Source organism: Sorex fumeus, unplaced genomic scaffold (genome assembly GCF_029834395.1).
Source record: "Sorex fumeus unplaced genomic scaffold, SorFum_2.1 ptg000030l, whole genome shotgun sequence".
NCBI classification, from domain to species: Eukaryota; Metazoa; Chordata; class Mammalia; order Eulipotyphla; family Soricidae; genus Sorex; species Sorex fumeus.
In genome coordinates, this window is record NW_026606087.1 from 19994505 (window position 1) to 20007224 (window position 12720).

General features: G+C 44.0%; 1 protein-coding gene across 2 annotated transcripts in view; it reads left to right on the forward strand.

Annotated features, from left to right (window-relative positions):
- UVRAG (UV radiation resistance associated) overlaps positions 1-12720 on the forward strand; it is a 311864-nt gene that overhangs the window by 36583 nt on the left and 262561 nt on the right. The window contains exon 3 of one of the 2 annotated variants that reach the window (XM_056116060.1): positions 8136-8170. The exons of the other annotated variant lie outside the window; for it this stretch is intronic. Within the exon in view, the coding sequence (XP_055972035.1) occupies positions 8136-8170 (35 nt within the window). The remainder of the gene's footprint in view (positions 1-8135; positions 8171-12720) is intronic. 2 annotated transcript variants of the gene reach the window in all.

Genomic DNA, 12720 nt, shown 5'->3' on the forward strand with positions numbered 1-12720 from the left:
TGAACTGCACCCCCAGCCTGGTTGATGATCTTGATGTAAAATCTTCTAGAGATTTAAACTACACTTCCCACCTGTTCAGTGGCATCATTTCTTAGTTTCAAAAGTATGTTTTTCAAGGGCCAGGACAAATGACCCGTGGTTGGAAGCCTGCTCAAGGGCTGGGGGAGAGGGCAGGAGGGATAGAGAAGGGACCATCATGTCAATGATGGCTGGAGGGATCGCTCTGGGTGGGAGAAGTGTGCTGAAAGTGGGTAAAGGACCAAACATGATGGCCTCTCAAGTGTCTGTATTGCAAACCACAGTGCCCCAAAGTAGAGAGAGACAAAGAAGTGAAATGCCTGCTAGACAGGCATGCTTGGGGGGTGGGGAGCGGTTAGGAACCAGATCTAGTGAAAGCTTTCTAACTGTATCTCACAATGATTCAGTGATTCAAAAAATTTTAAAATTAAAAAAATAGAAGTCTGTTTTTGGTTTTTGCTTGAGCTCGAGCGGGCCCAGTAACGTCTCCATTGGAGACTTTGTTGTTACTGTGTTTGGCATATTGAATACGTGATGGGGAGCTTGCCAGGCTCTGCCATGTGGGCGAGATACTCTCGGTAGCTTGCCGGGCTCTCCCAGAGGGGCGGAGGAATCGAACTCGGGTCAGCCATGTTGGCCGCGTGTAAGGCGAACGCCCTACCGCTGTGCTATCGCTCCAGCCCAATTGGAAAAATAGCTACAAAGCCTTTGCTTTTGGTTTTTGGGCTCTGCCCAGAGGTACTTAGGGCTTACTCCTGGCTGTGCTCTCAAGGATCACTCCTGGTGGGCTCTAAGGACCGTATTGGGTGTTGTGAAACTAAACCTGCAAGCACCCTACCCGCTGAACTATCACTCTAGCACCTCCAAACTTTTATTTCTTTTTACATAAGAATGGCCCCAAACCTAGAAATAGACGTGAATTATTCTCTTTTATACCCGACATCCAGGCTTCCAGTAAATTTTTTTGGCTCTTCATATCAAAATGTCTCCATAGCCTGGTTGATTCTTCCTGCCTCTTGATCACTGTCATTTCTTGTTTGAGTTGGAAGACAGTCTACCAGGTTTGCATGCTCCTGCACTCTTGTCATCATATTTTCAAGCAAGTTCCTATTTAAATGAAAGTGAGATCTTATTTCTTTCCTCACAGTCTTTCTGTTTCCTAAAAAATGGTTCATAATCTTTTTCTTTCTTTCTTTTTTTTTTAAATTTTTTTTTTTTTTATTTCTGGGCTTCACTTGGCTGTACTCAGGGCTTTACTCTTTGTGCAGGAATTATTCCTGGCAGTGCTTGGGGTACCCCGTGGGTCCTGGGAATAGAACCTGAATTGGCCACGTGCAACGCCAGGGCCCTAATCTCTGTTCTCTCACTCCGGCCCCTCATGATCTGTCTTTCTAAATTTATCTGACGCTGTCACCTCGTGGAGTGCCTCAGCTGCTCTTCACGTTCGCCCTGGTCTAGCCACAGTTAACCTTCTTGCCGTTCCTTGAAAACATCAAGTTGACTCCCGCGCAGGGCTCTGTACCGCTGTTCTTGGCGCAGGTGCTCTTTCCTCCTGATTCCCATACGGCCGGCTTCTTCGTCATTTTTCATTTTCTCCCTTCCAAATGTTTCCTCAGAAAAATAACTTAATCAGCGACTAATCCTCTGAAAAATGCGCTAGTCTCCTCCCCTTCTTCTGTGCTTAATTCTTCTCCACAGTACTTAATACTTAATACCCACCCGGCATGCTCCGTGTTTCGTTACGTCACTAATCTCTGTCTCTCTCTCTTAAGAAAAGTCGAAGTTGAAGGCAGAGATTGGTAGATCAGTCATTTTAGATTTATTTTATTCACCATACAGTCTCTAGTACTTGAATACACACTAAGCCTTCATTTTTTTCTCCTATTTAGTTTCTGAGTAGGTAGTGAGTTGATGAATCAGAAATTACCTATGTAAAGATTTAGTTTTACCTTCACCTGTCCCTTTCTCCCTGTCTACCCCTCATAAATGTTGCTCATTTCTTTGTTTCTTGAGATTCCTTACATAAAATATAAATGAAAATAGTACCAAACTGAACACTGCGAACACCGCCCTCCCGTTGTTCATTGATTTGCTCAAGCGGGCCCAGTTACGTCTCCATTGTGAGACTTCTTGTCACTGAGTTTGGCATATGGAATACTCTCGGTAGCTTGCCAGGTTCTCTGAGAGGGGCGGAGGAATCGAACCCGGCTGGGCTGGGCTGGCTGCGCGCAAGGCAAACGCCCTACCGCTGTGCTATCACTCCAGTCCCAGTACCAAACTGCCTTTTATTTTTCACATCGTATGCCTTAAATATTTTCATATACTGCCTTATGGAGAGCTTTTCTAATTTTGTCCTTCATACTTTGGAATGAGGAGATAATACCGTAAGTCATTTAACTGACTCTGGTTGGCTGACATTTTCTTAGGTCATTGTTCCAGTCTTTCGCTGTACATAGAGCACTGCATTGAATTCCTTTATAAACGTGCTTTTGAAAAATGAGAGATTGGATAGGGATTGAGTAAATTTCAAGAAGTGGAAGTACAAAGAGAGCATGTACTTCAAAATGGTTACATATTGCAAAATTATCCTGCTTATACGCCCACTACCTATGCCTGGAGGCTTCCTTTCTCCTGCTCACTGGTACACGGCACAGTGAAACTTGTGTTTTTGCCAATCTGATAGAGAAAAAGTTTTGTAGTGTAGTTTAGGTTTGTCTTTCTTCTGTCATTAGCATGGTAAAGGCTCTAAAAAAAGCTTCTGTTGAATGAAGGGAATGCTGAACGAGAGCCAAGACATGTCACTAGAGCCTACTCTGCAGAACGAGTTCCTCAAGGTCCTCTCCTAGGGGCAGATGTAACAGTGGTCAGGGGCTTGCCTTGCATGCCCCTGACTTGGCAGCCCGGATGCTCCCTTGAGTCGGCTAGGAGTGTACCCTGACACTGCCATGTGTGGCCCAGTAAACCAACGGGGAAAAAAATAGACCTTAGCATGGATAGAGAGACATTTATGTAATACTAACAATTTATACTAATACTCTCCCTTTATGTAGAAATAGGTCTTGAATGATATATTTTTGAAAATTTACATGTCAAGTTTTGTTCAAGTTAAATGAATAATAGTGAATAATTGTATTATTAATAACATTTATAACTTAATGAAAAGGTTAGGACTGGAGCGATAGCACAGCGGTAGGGTGTTTGCCTTGCTTGCGGCCGACTTGGCCGACCCGGGTTTGATTCCTCCGCCCCTCTTGGATTGCCCGGCAAGCTATGAGAGAATCTCTCCCGCACGGCAAAGCCTGGCAAGCTCTCCATGGCGCATTCGGTATGCCAAACACAGTAACAACAAAGTCTCACAATGGAGACGATGAACAATAGGAGGACAGTGCTACAGTGCTAATGAAAAGGTTTTCTTGGGGCCACTCTGGGAGGGCGCATAAGCCCCTCTGGCTGTGTTCAGAGAAATGATACGGTCCTGGGCATCAAACCCGGGCTCCTGCATGCCAGCCATGACCCATTTGAGCCATCTCGTTGTCCCTATAAAATATTTAAAAATGTTTTAAATTCAGTTTCATTTGAACCTCACAAGAACCCGGTATTGTTATTATGATTATTATTTGCTTAATTATTTTTTTTGGGGGGGAAGCAAGGTTTGGGATACACTTGCCATGCTCGGGGCTTACTCCTGACTCAGGACTCACTTCCGGAGGCTCTCCAGGGTTATTTGGGCAGGGCTCAGCTGGGTACAGAGCAAAGAGCAAGCCCTGAGCACTGGTGTGGTCTCTCTAAGAAGCCCCCCTCCCCTCCACATGGTGCATATACATTAGAATGCAGGTGCATGCTCACATGCATCTAGACAGACTTTTGATTTCCCCCTCCCCTTTCCTTGGTTGCCGTCACTATCACGTTGTCACCTGCTTGCTCGTGGCGCTCTCAGGAGCGGTCTTCACTCACCCGTGCTCTCGCACCTTCTGCTCTTACTGTTCTCACGCAGTGCTCGCCGGGCCAGCCCCGGTCTGCAGCGTTGGCATGGTTTTGCTTGTGGAGCCCACACTCACACTAACTCTGCACTGGACATCACATACTCTGGACAGAGGAGCTGCCCGGGCAGTACTTGGCACGAGTGGCCTCACACGGAGAAGGCAGGTGCTGTTAACCATCCCAGCTATCAGCAGGCCTCTCGAAGAGACATCTACATATTCAAGCTGGGATTTGGAGTGACTGGGGAGTTATTTGAGAGACAAACAGAAGGGAAAAGGAGTTGCCTAATGGTGCAGAAACTAGTGCTTTCATCAGTGGGATTATGTATTGGTGCACTCTTTTTTATTGTTTCTTCAAACTGAGTTTTGGAAAATATAATTTTTGTGTGTTTTTGTTTTGGGGCTACACCCAGCCATGCTAATGGCTTACTCCTGGGTCTCCACCCAGGAATCACGCCTGGCAGAGCTCTTGGGACCATATGGGATGCCGGGGATCAGTCCTGTGTCAGTTGGGCGTAAGGCAGGCACCGTACTGCTGTAGTCTCGCTCCAGCCTTTGAAAATGCTTTTTACTTCTAAAAGTATGTTCTAAAGGTTTCCAAGTCTTAGGGATATAAACGTTTAAAAGATGATAGTATTCCTTGTCTAAAAATTAGCAGTCATTTCAATGTTCATTAGTAGCATAAATCTTTTTAAAACAGTCAGAATTGGGCCAGAGTGATAGTACAGTATTTAAGGCATTTGCTCTGTCAGGGGCTGACCTGGCTTTGATCCCGATCCCAGGACCACATATGATCTCCCCCCAAGCACAGCCAGGAGTGAACAGTTGGGGGTAAGCCCTGAGCACGACTCACTGTGGACCAACACCAGCAAGTTCTTCCCCGTTCCCCCAGCCCTGAAACATGTACAGTCATCTCTTTTTTTGGTTTTGTTTTCTTTGTGGGCCGTACCTCGCAGTGCTCCGGGGTTACTCTTGGCTCTGCACTCGGGACTTACTCCTCGCTCAGGGGACCATATGGGATGTCGGAGGATTGACCTCAGCTATCCCTTAATTGAAGTAATTCTTCATAATAGAAAAATTAGAAAACTGATGAACAAAACTGAAAGTTCACAGCTTAATCTTATCCTCTAGTGCACACATGTTTGATATGTTTATAAATATTTGTATCCTTTTGTAAATTCTAGCTCAGAAACTTTTTAATATATTGTGACTATCTTGCCATAGCGGGCTGGAGCAATAGCATAGCGGTAGGGCGTTTGCCTTGCACGTGGCTGACTTGGCCGACCCGCGTTCGATTTCCTCCACCCCTCTCAGAGAGCCCGGCAAGCTACCGAGAGGATCTCGCCTGCATGGCAGAGCCTGGCAAGCTACTCTTGACGTATTCAGTATGCCAAACACAGTAATAAGTGTCACAATGGAAGCGTTACTGGGCCTGCTCAAGCAAATCGATGAACAATGGGAGTGACAGAGACAGATCTTACCATAGAAATAATAATTTTTCTTTCTTTTTTTCTTGTAGGCCACACCCAGTGGTGTTCTGGTCTTACTCCTGGCTCTGTGCTCAGGAATGAGTCCTGGCAGTGCTCAGGGTCTTATAGGGGGTGCTGGGGATTGAACCTGGATCCACCACATGCAAGGCAAACAAACGTACTGCCCACTGTACTATCACTCTGGTCCTGTTATTTTTAAAGGTAAAGGTAAAGGCCCTCCCGTTGATCATCGATTTGCTCGAGCGGGCCCAGTAACGTCTCCATTGGAGACTTTGTTGTTACTGTGTCTGGCATATTGAATACTCTCGGTAGTTTGCCGGGCTCTCCGAGAGGGGCGGAGGAATCGAACTCAGGTCGGCCATGTTGGCTGCGTGCAAGGCAAACGCCCTACCACTGTGCTATCACTCCAGCCCCCTGTTATTTTTATTTCTTAAAATTGTTTACTTTGATAACAAAATAGGAGACTAACACCCAAGAATGGCCGAGATTAGTACCAGGAATTTTGCTCCATGGCTTGGAGGCCAGCCACACATGCTAGGGGAAAAGGGAGCTCAGATAGAGAAGGAAGCACCAAATAAAGGGTGTTGGGAGGATCCTCCCAGGATGGGAGAAGTATGCGAAAGTAGACTATAGACCAAACATGATTGCCGAGTCACTCATTGCCTCTTTTGCAAACCACAACACCCAAAAGGAGAGAGAGAGAACAAAAGGGAATCCCCTGCCACAGAGGCAGGGTGGGATGGGGGGGATGGGGGGTGGGAGGGATACTGGGATCTGTGGTGGTGGGAAATGGGCACTGGTGGAGGGATGGGTATTTGATCATTGTATAATTGAAACCCAAGCACAAAACTTTGTAAGTCTACAACTGTGCCTCATGGTGTCTCACTAATAAAAATTAAAAAAATTTGTTTACTTTGGGCCTCCCAAATAAACTTTTGGGCTCAGGAGGTTTGAGGGGCACCCCTGTAGTTCTTAGCCAACCCGGCAGGTGGTTCAGTTTAGGGCCCTCTGATGCCCATGATACCTGCAGGCCTCAGTGTTACAGCCTCCTGGATTGTACCCAGTGATGTTCGTGGCATCACGTGGTGCCAGGAATTGAGCCTTAACTGCTGTCTCCTGGTCCTTGATGTGTATTGGATGGGGGTGGATGCCATATGCAGTGGTGCTCAGAGCTGATTCCTGGCTCTGTGTTTAGAGATCACTCCTGGCAGGGCTTGGGGATCATACTGGGTGTCGGGTATCAGTCTTGGGTCAACCTTGTGTCTTGATAAGGTCAAGATAAGCACCTTACCTGCTGTACTATCTCTTCAGTTCCTGATCCTTGATTTTTTTAAAAATGAAAATAAGCCCAGAGTAATATAGCTAGTATGTTTGTCAAGAAGTGATTGAACCCAAGGAGCTTGCCCTTAAGATATATCCTGGTCTATTTTTCTTGATCCTCAGCTAGAAGATTTGCAAACTGCAGTTATCAGTTTACTAGCTTAGAAAATTCAGTATATTTAAATATCATCTCTCCTGTTGCATAATTAATATACTTTCCAAAGTTTTCATTATTTTCAAATTTAGGTCTAAATATAATTCATCTGTGACACTGATTCAATTAAATTTTATTTTATCTGTGCTGGAAATGGTTTTTATACATGCTGAGGAAGATGCAGTCGCACAGAACAAGTGCTGCCATTATTATGATCTTTACAGTTAGGGATCAGAAATATGTATGCGGATAGAGGCGTTTTCTAATTGTAGGGGTCAGAGTAGTATAGTGGGTAGGGCACTTGCCTTGTATACTGCCCACCCAAGTTCGACCCCTGGCACCCGATATGTGCCCTGAGATTTGGTAGGAGTGATCCGTAAGTGCAGAGCCAGGAGTAAGCCCTGAGCACTGCTAGTTTTATCCACTAAGCAAAACAAGTGTATATTAGGAAAAAAAAAGTTTTTGTTTCCCAGCACCCTCTATGGTCCCTTGAGCCCGCCAGGCATAATTCTTGAATCTGGAGCCAGGAGTAACTAACCCCTGAGCATTGCCAGTTGTGACCCAAAAACCAAACCAAACCTAAACAAACGAACAAAAAAAAAAATTAGCTTTGTTCTCATATTACCTAAAATCTTCTCAAGTGCTAGTGGCATGTAGACCAAACAGATATACTTTCCCTGTAGCAATAGGAGGATAGCTGCCCTGTGGGCTGGCAGTCTCTCAGAGCATCAGGGAGATAACTGTGGCTTCCTGTCAGCAGAGGGGAGGTAGTTTACCTTGCACACTGCCAATCCAGGTTTGATCCCCGGTACCCCATCTGATCCACTGAGCATTGCCAGAAGTGATCCCTGAGTGCAAAGCCAGGAATAAGCTCTGAGCATCACTGGGAATGGCCTCCAAACAAACAAAAACAAAATAAAATAAAACACAATAACATTTATTTAACCTCCTACTTTATTTTTTGGGCAGTGCCAGGTCATTACACAAGCAAGACAAGTTGTCTAGTATTGCGCCACACCCCAGTTGCCTCTTTTAATTTTTTCGCACATAAAAGTAGAAATAATAGCTCCCTTGAAAATGTTTTCAGTGATTGCTGGAACATTCTTATAGGCTTGAGAATAAATGAGCTTTTAAATTTTTCCATATCACTTACTTTTTCTTTTTCTTTTTCAGAATTTTATAGAAGCGAAGTGATTAAGAATTCCTTGGTAAGTTTGTTATTTGTCAGGGGCAGGGTCATATGACTAAACCTATAACTTCTGTTTTAGAAAATGCTGAGATGTAAGTTGAAGTTCACTTCTGGCATTTTGATATTTGTTTAAATCTTCTACTCAGTTGTTTCTTGAATCTTATTTGCTCACTGTGGTATTGCCAGTGCTTAGAGCAAGCCTGGCAGTTTGTAGGCAATTGATATTTCCCAAGTGAACTAATATTTCTGTTAAGCATTATTGCTTATTCCACTCAAATTCTATATTTGGATCACTTTTATTTATGAGATTTTTGTTTGTTTGTTTGTTTGTTTTGGGTCATCCCTAGCAGTGCTCAGGGGTTACTCCTGACTCTGCAGGAATCACTTCTGGCAGTGCTTGGGATGCAGGGGTTCGAATCTGGGTTGGCTGCATGCTAGGCAGATGCTTTACCTGTTGTACGATTGCTTTGGCCCATATTTATGAGATTTTTGACTACTTGACTTAAGTAATAAATGACAAGTGACAGTTATTTTAGTAAAGTTTTATTTGTGGTTTTGGTGGCACACCTGGCAGTGCTCGAGGGTTACTCCTGGCTCTGCATTCAGGAATTCCTCCTGGCGGTGCATGGGGACCCTGTGGGATGCCTGGGATTGAACCTGGGTCCGTCCCATGCAAGGCAAATGCCCTACCCGCTGTACTATTGCTCTGGGATTACTCCTGGCTCTGCACTCCTGTTGGGTCTCTGGGAACCTTATGGAATGCCAGGGATCGAACCCAGGTTGGCTGCAAGTGCCTTGGATGCTGTACTATCGCTCCAACCCTAGATAAAATTTCAAAGAAGTGAGTATTTAGGCTCATTGTTTTGGACCTTCCACTTGTTTTTGGTGATGGCAGCGGTCAGGAAAGGATTGGGGCTGAGGGTCTGACTCTGGTAGGTGTGTGTCTGAGGCCCTGGGCTCAATCCCTAGCACGCAGAATAACTCACTACAATTTCCTTTTCAGGAAGGTATTAAACAAACAAACAAACAAACAAACAAAAAACCTCTAAAATGTCACTATGGCCCAGATAGGTTCCTTGACCTCTGATAATAACCTTGATGAGTTACTAGTATCTTGCCTGCTAAATAGTAGCTAAAAATTAGTTTCTTTTCTTTTTTGGTGGGGTGGGGGGGGGCACACCTGGTGATGCTCAGAGGTCACTCCTGGCTCTGCACTCAGGAATTACTTGGTGCTTGGGGGATTATATGGGGTGCCAGGGAGTGAACCTGGGTTGGCTGTGTATAAGGCAAGGATCTTCTCAGCCCCTTCTTATCCTTTCTTGCTCAAGAAGAAACTGAAGTCGTCTGAGGACAAGTGAGGTTTAATCTAAGGTCAAGTCAGACTTCGCTGTGAGGGTGATCAGCGAGCAGGTAGAGTAGACCATTGCCTGGCTTTTATTTCACCCCCTATTCTGTAGCCAGAATTTTAGTGGAGGTGGTTTATGTCTAATTGCCTTTTCTGGATTTATAATGTACCCCATACTAATAGTGATGTTAGTTTTTTTTTTTTTTTTTTTTTCTTTTTGGGTCACACCCGGCGATGCTCAGGGGTTACTCCTGGCTCATGCACTCAGGAATCGCTCCTGGCGGTGCTCGGGGGACCATATGGGATGCTGGGAATCGAACCCGGATTGGCCACATGCAAGGCAAACGCCCTACCCGCTGTGCTATCGCTCCAGCCCCACAATATGTTAGTTATTATTCTACACTATTAGTTTGTATTTGGTTGATTTTATTTGAGTTCTAAGCCTTTATTTTCAAAATCATCTCTCTGAATACTGATTCCTAATACCGAAGATAATTCCTTTTGGTGCTGTTTTCAATTACTTCTGAACGTGTCTGGGAGATTATTTATAGTTCAGAAGCAATTTTAGATTTCCCAGTCTGTTTTTGCTGCCAACTTAGATTCTGAACTTTGTTCTCAGACCAGAACAGTTTGATTGAGTCACTTCAATGTCAAGGGAAACAAGAAAGTAAACCCCGTCCCCCCACCCCCAACAAAATCACACAACATTTTTTTTTTCTTTTTGGGTCACACCCGGCGATGCTCAGGGGTCACTCCTGGCTCATGCACTCAGGAATCACTCCTGGCGGTGCTCGGGGGACCATATGGGATGCTGGGAATCGAACCTGGGTCGGCCATGTTGGCTGCGTGCAAGGCAAACGCCCTACCCGCTGTGCTATCGCTCCAGCCCCAACACAACATTTTTAAACAATAAAATTTTTTTTAAAAAAATTGAAAGAAATGAAAAATTTGAAGGAGTCTTTTTCCTGAAAGGCTAGCTAATAGATAAGTAGTTCTTCGGTACCTGTGCTGTGCCCTTCTTCTACCACTGAGTGCTCTAGTGCCACCAGTGAATTTGTCCCTGACCACCTGACTGTTGAGCACTAGAAGTGCAGTCAGGTCCATTGAGGGTTTTATTCATTCGATTTAATTTGATTTGATTTTATGGGGGAGTTTTGGAGCACACCAGCAGTACTTACGACCTTTCTGGCTCTGTATTCATCAGTGATCCCTGGAAATCATATGTGTTACCAGGCATCCAACTGGCGTCAGCTGTATTCATGGCAAGTGCCCTACTCCCTGGAATCTTTCATATGTCTCTCCAGTCTGGGATGCAGTTTTAATTTAAACAAAAAGTTTTTTTTTTTTTTTGGTATGTGTGTTAGGTGTTGAACCGAGGCCTTGTATCTACATAGCGTATATACCCTACCACTTAGTTATATCCCTGGTCCTGATTCTGTTTAATTTATTTAATTTTAACTTAAATCACTATTGTGTGGTTAGTAGGTATCGTATTGTAGAGCACAGTTCTAGATACTTCTGAATGTTTTTTTTTAAAACTATAACATTAGCAAGAAACAATTTCCCTTTTTGTGTACTTATTAAAAAAATCTATCCAGTTTTGCTAGTGCCATCCTAAATCAACACACTAGCTGTTTGGCTGTTTGCATTGTTGTCTTAGCTCTAATACTCACGATAAAACTTGTAAAGGTAAGATCATTATTTGCTTTGTCTTTGTAACCTCCATCAGAATTATAATTTCGCTTGGTTTATACTTGAGTAAGCAAGAGAAAAAAAAATCATGAATATAACCTACTCCAAGTTATTTCTAAGACTCAGAATTATTTTAAGTTCTTAAAGAGAAAACATTTCTAATTAAAGTCTTGGCCTTGGCAGTAGTCCTGAGTGACTTGTAACTCGATCTTACTAGTCTCTACTTACTTTGAAAATTTTTTCTTCCTTTTTTTGGGGAGTGACATACCCCGTAGTGCTCAGGGCTTACTGCTGGCTGCGCTCAGAGATCACTTCTGACCAGGAGGTGCTCTTGGGACCACGTGGGGTGCTGGGGATTGAACCCTGGATGGCAAGGCAGGGCAGACGCCTTACCCGTTTTACTATCTCTCTGGCCCTTACTTTGAAATTTCTTCCACCCATTCCAGGATTTTATTTAGCAGTCTCTCCTTCCTTCAGGGACATTGCTTGACCTGTGATTGGAATCTTTTGAATGTATTTCATCATCAGTGGTCTCAGTTTGTGGAAATTTCATAAATTTTGTAAAGGAGATGAATCAGTTTACTTCTTCATTACCAGATAATTTCTTTCTTATTACCAGTTCATGCCTCTTTACTGTTTTTTTTTTCCTTTTGTGCCTTTCTGCCTGCACTCAATAGTTTTCATTGAAGTTGAGCATTTATACAGAAGAGTTTACAGATCTCAAATATACATTTGATGGGTTTTTCTAAAAATGAATGCCCAAGTAACCAGCGTTCTACATTCTATTCTTGATATAACTATCTATATTAAATTGTAGGATATTTTTAGCACCCCAAAGTCCCCTTAGGTCCTCTTCAGTTAAACTACGCTCCTGGCTATTAACACCATACCATTTAGGCAGATTTTGAGCTTTATGTGCTCTTTGTGTCTTTACTTCCTGTTCTATTTTATTGAACCATTCCTACTGTGAATCTTGTAAATTGTCTTCTCTCCAATATTCCACAGCTTAAATATGCCAGAAGCTCTTTCTTTCTTAGTCTGTTACTGTTACAGGCCCCTGAGCACTGCCTCAGAGACCAGCTGGCCACCCACGCAGGACTTGTCTGTGTGAATATGACGGTTTAGTCTGGGGTCCAGTTGTGTCGGTTTAGTCTGGGGTCCAGTTGTGTCGGGAGCCATCAGGGCTATAAGTGGTGGTGCTTGGGGCGGGAAGCATGTGGCTGTGGGCCTAGTGCCTACAAGACATCTTCTCTGATCCCTCGAGCTCTCCGCAGCACCTGTTCCTTCTTCTGTTGATGGACATTTGGCCAGTTTCTCGTTTTGCTCTAGGGGTGCTAAGAACATTCTTACATGTATCCTTAGTGGAACAATTGTATGTATTTCTGTTGAGTATATATTTAGAAATGGACTGGCTGGGAATATCCCTGTGATGAGCTTCGGTGTGTGTTGCCAAGCAGCTTTTCCAAAATGATTGTTTCCTGTGCAGTCTTACTGGCCGACTGGCAGAGTCCTACATTATCATAAACATTTGG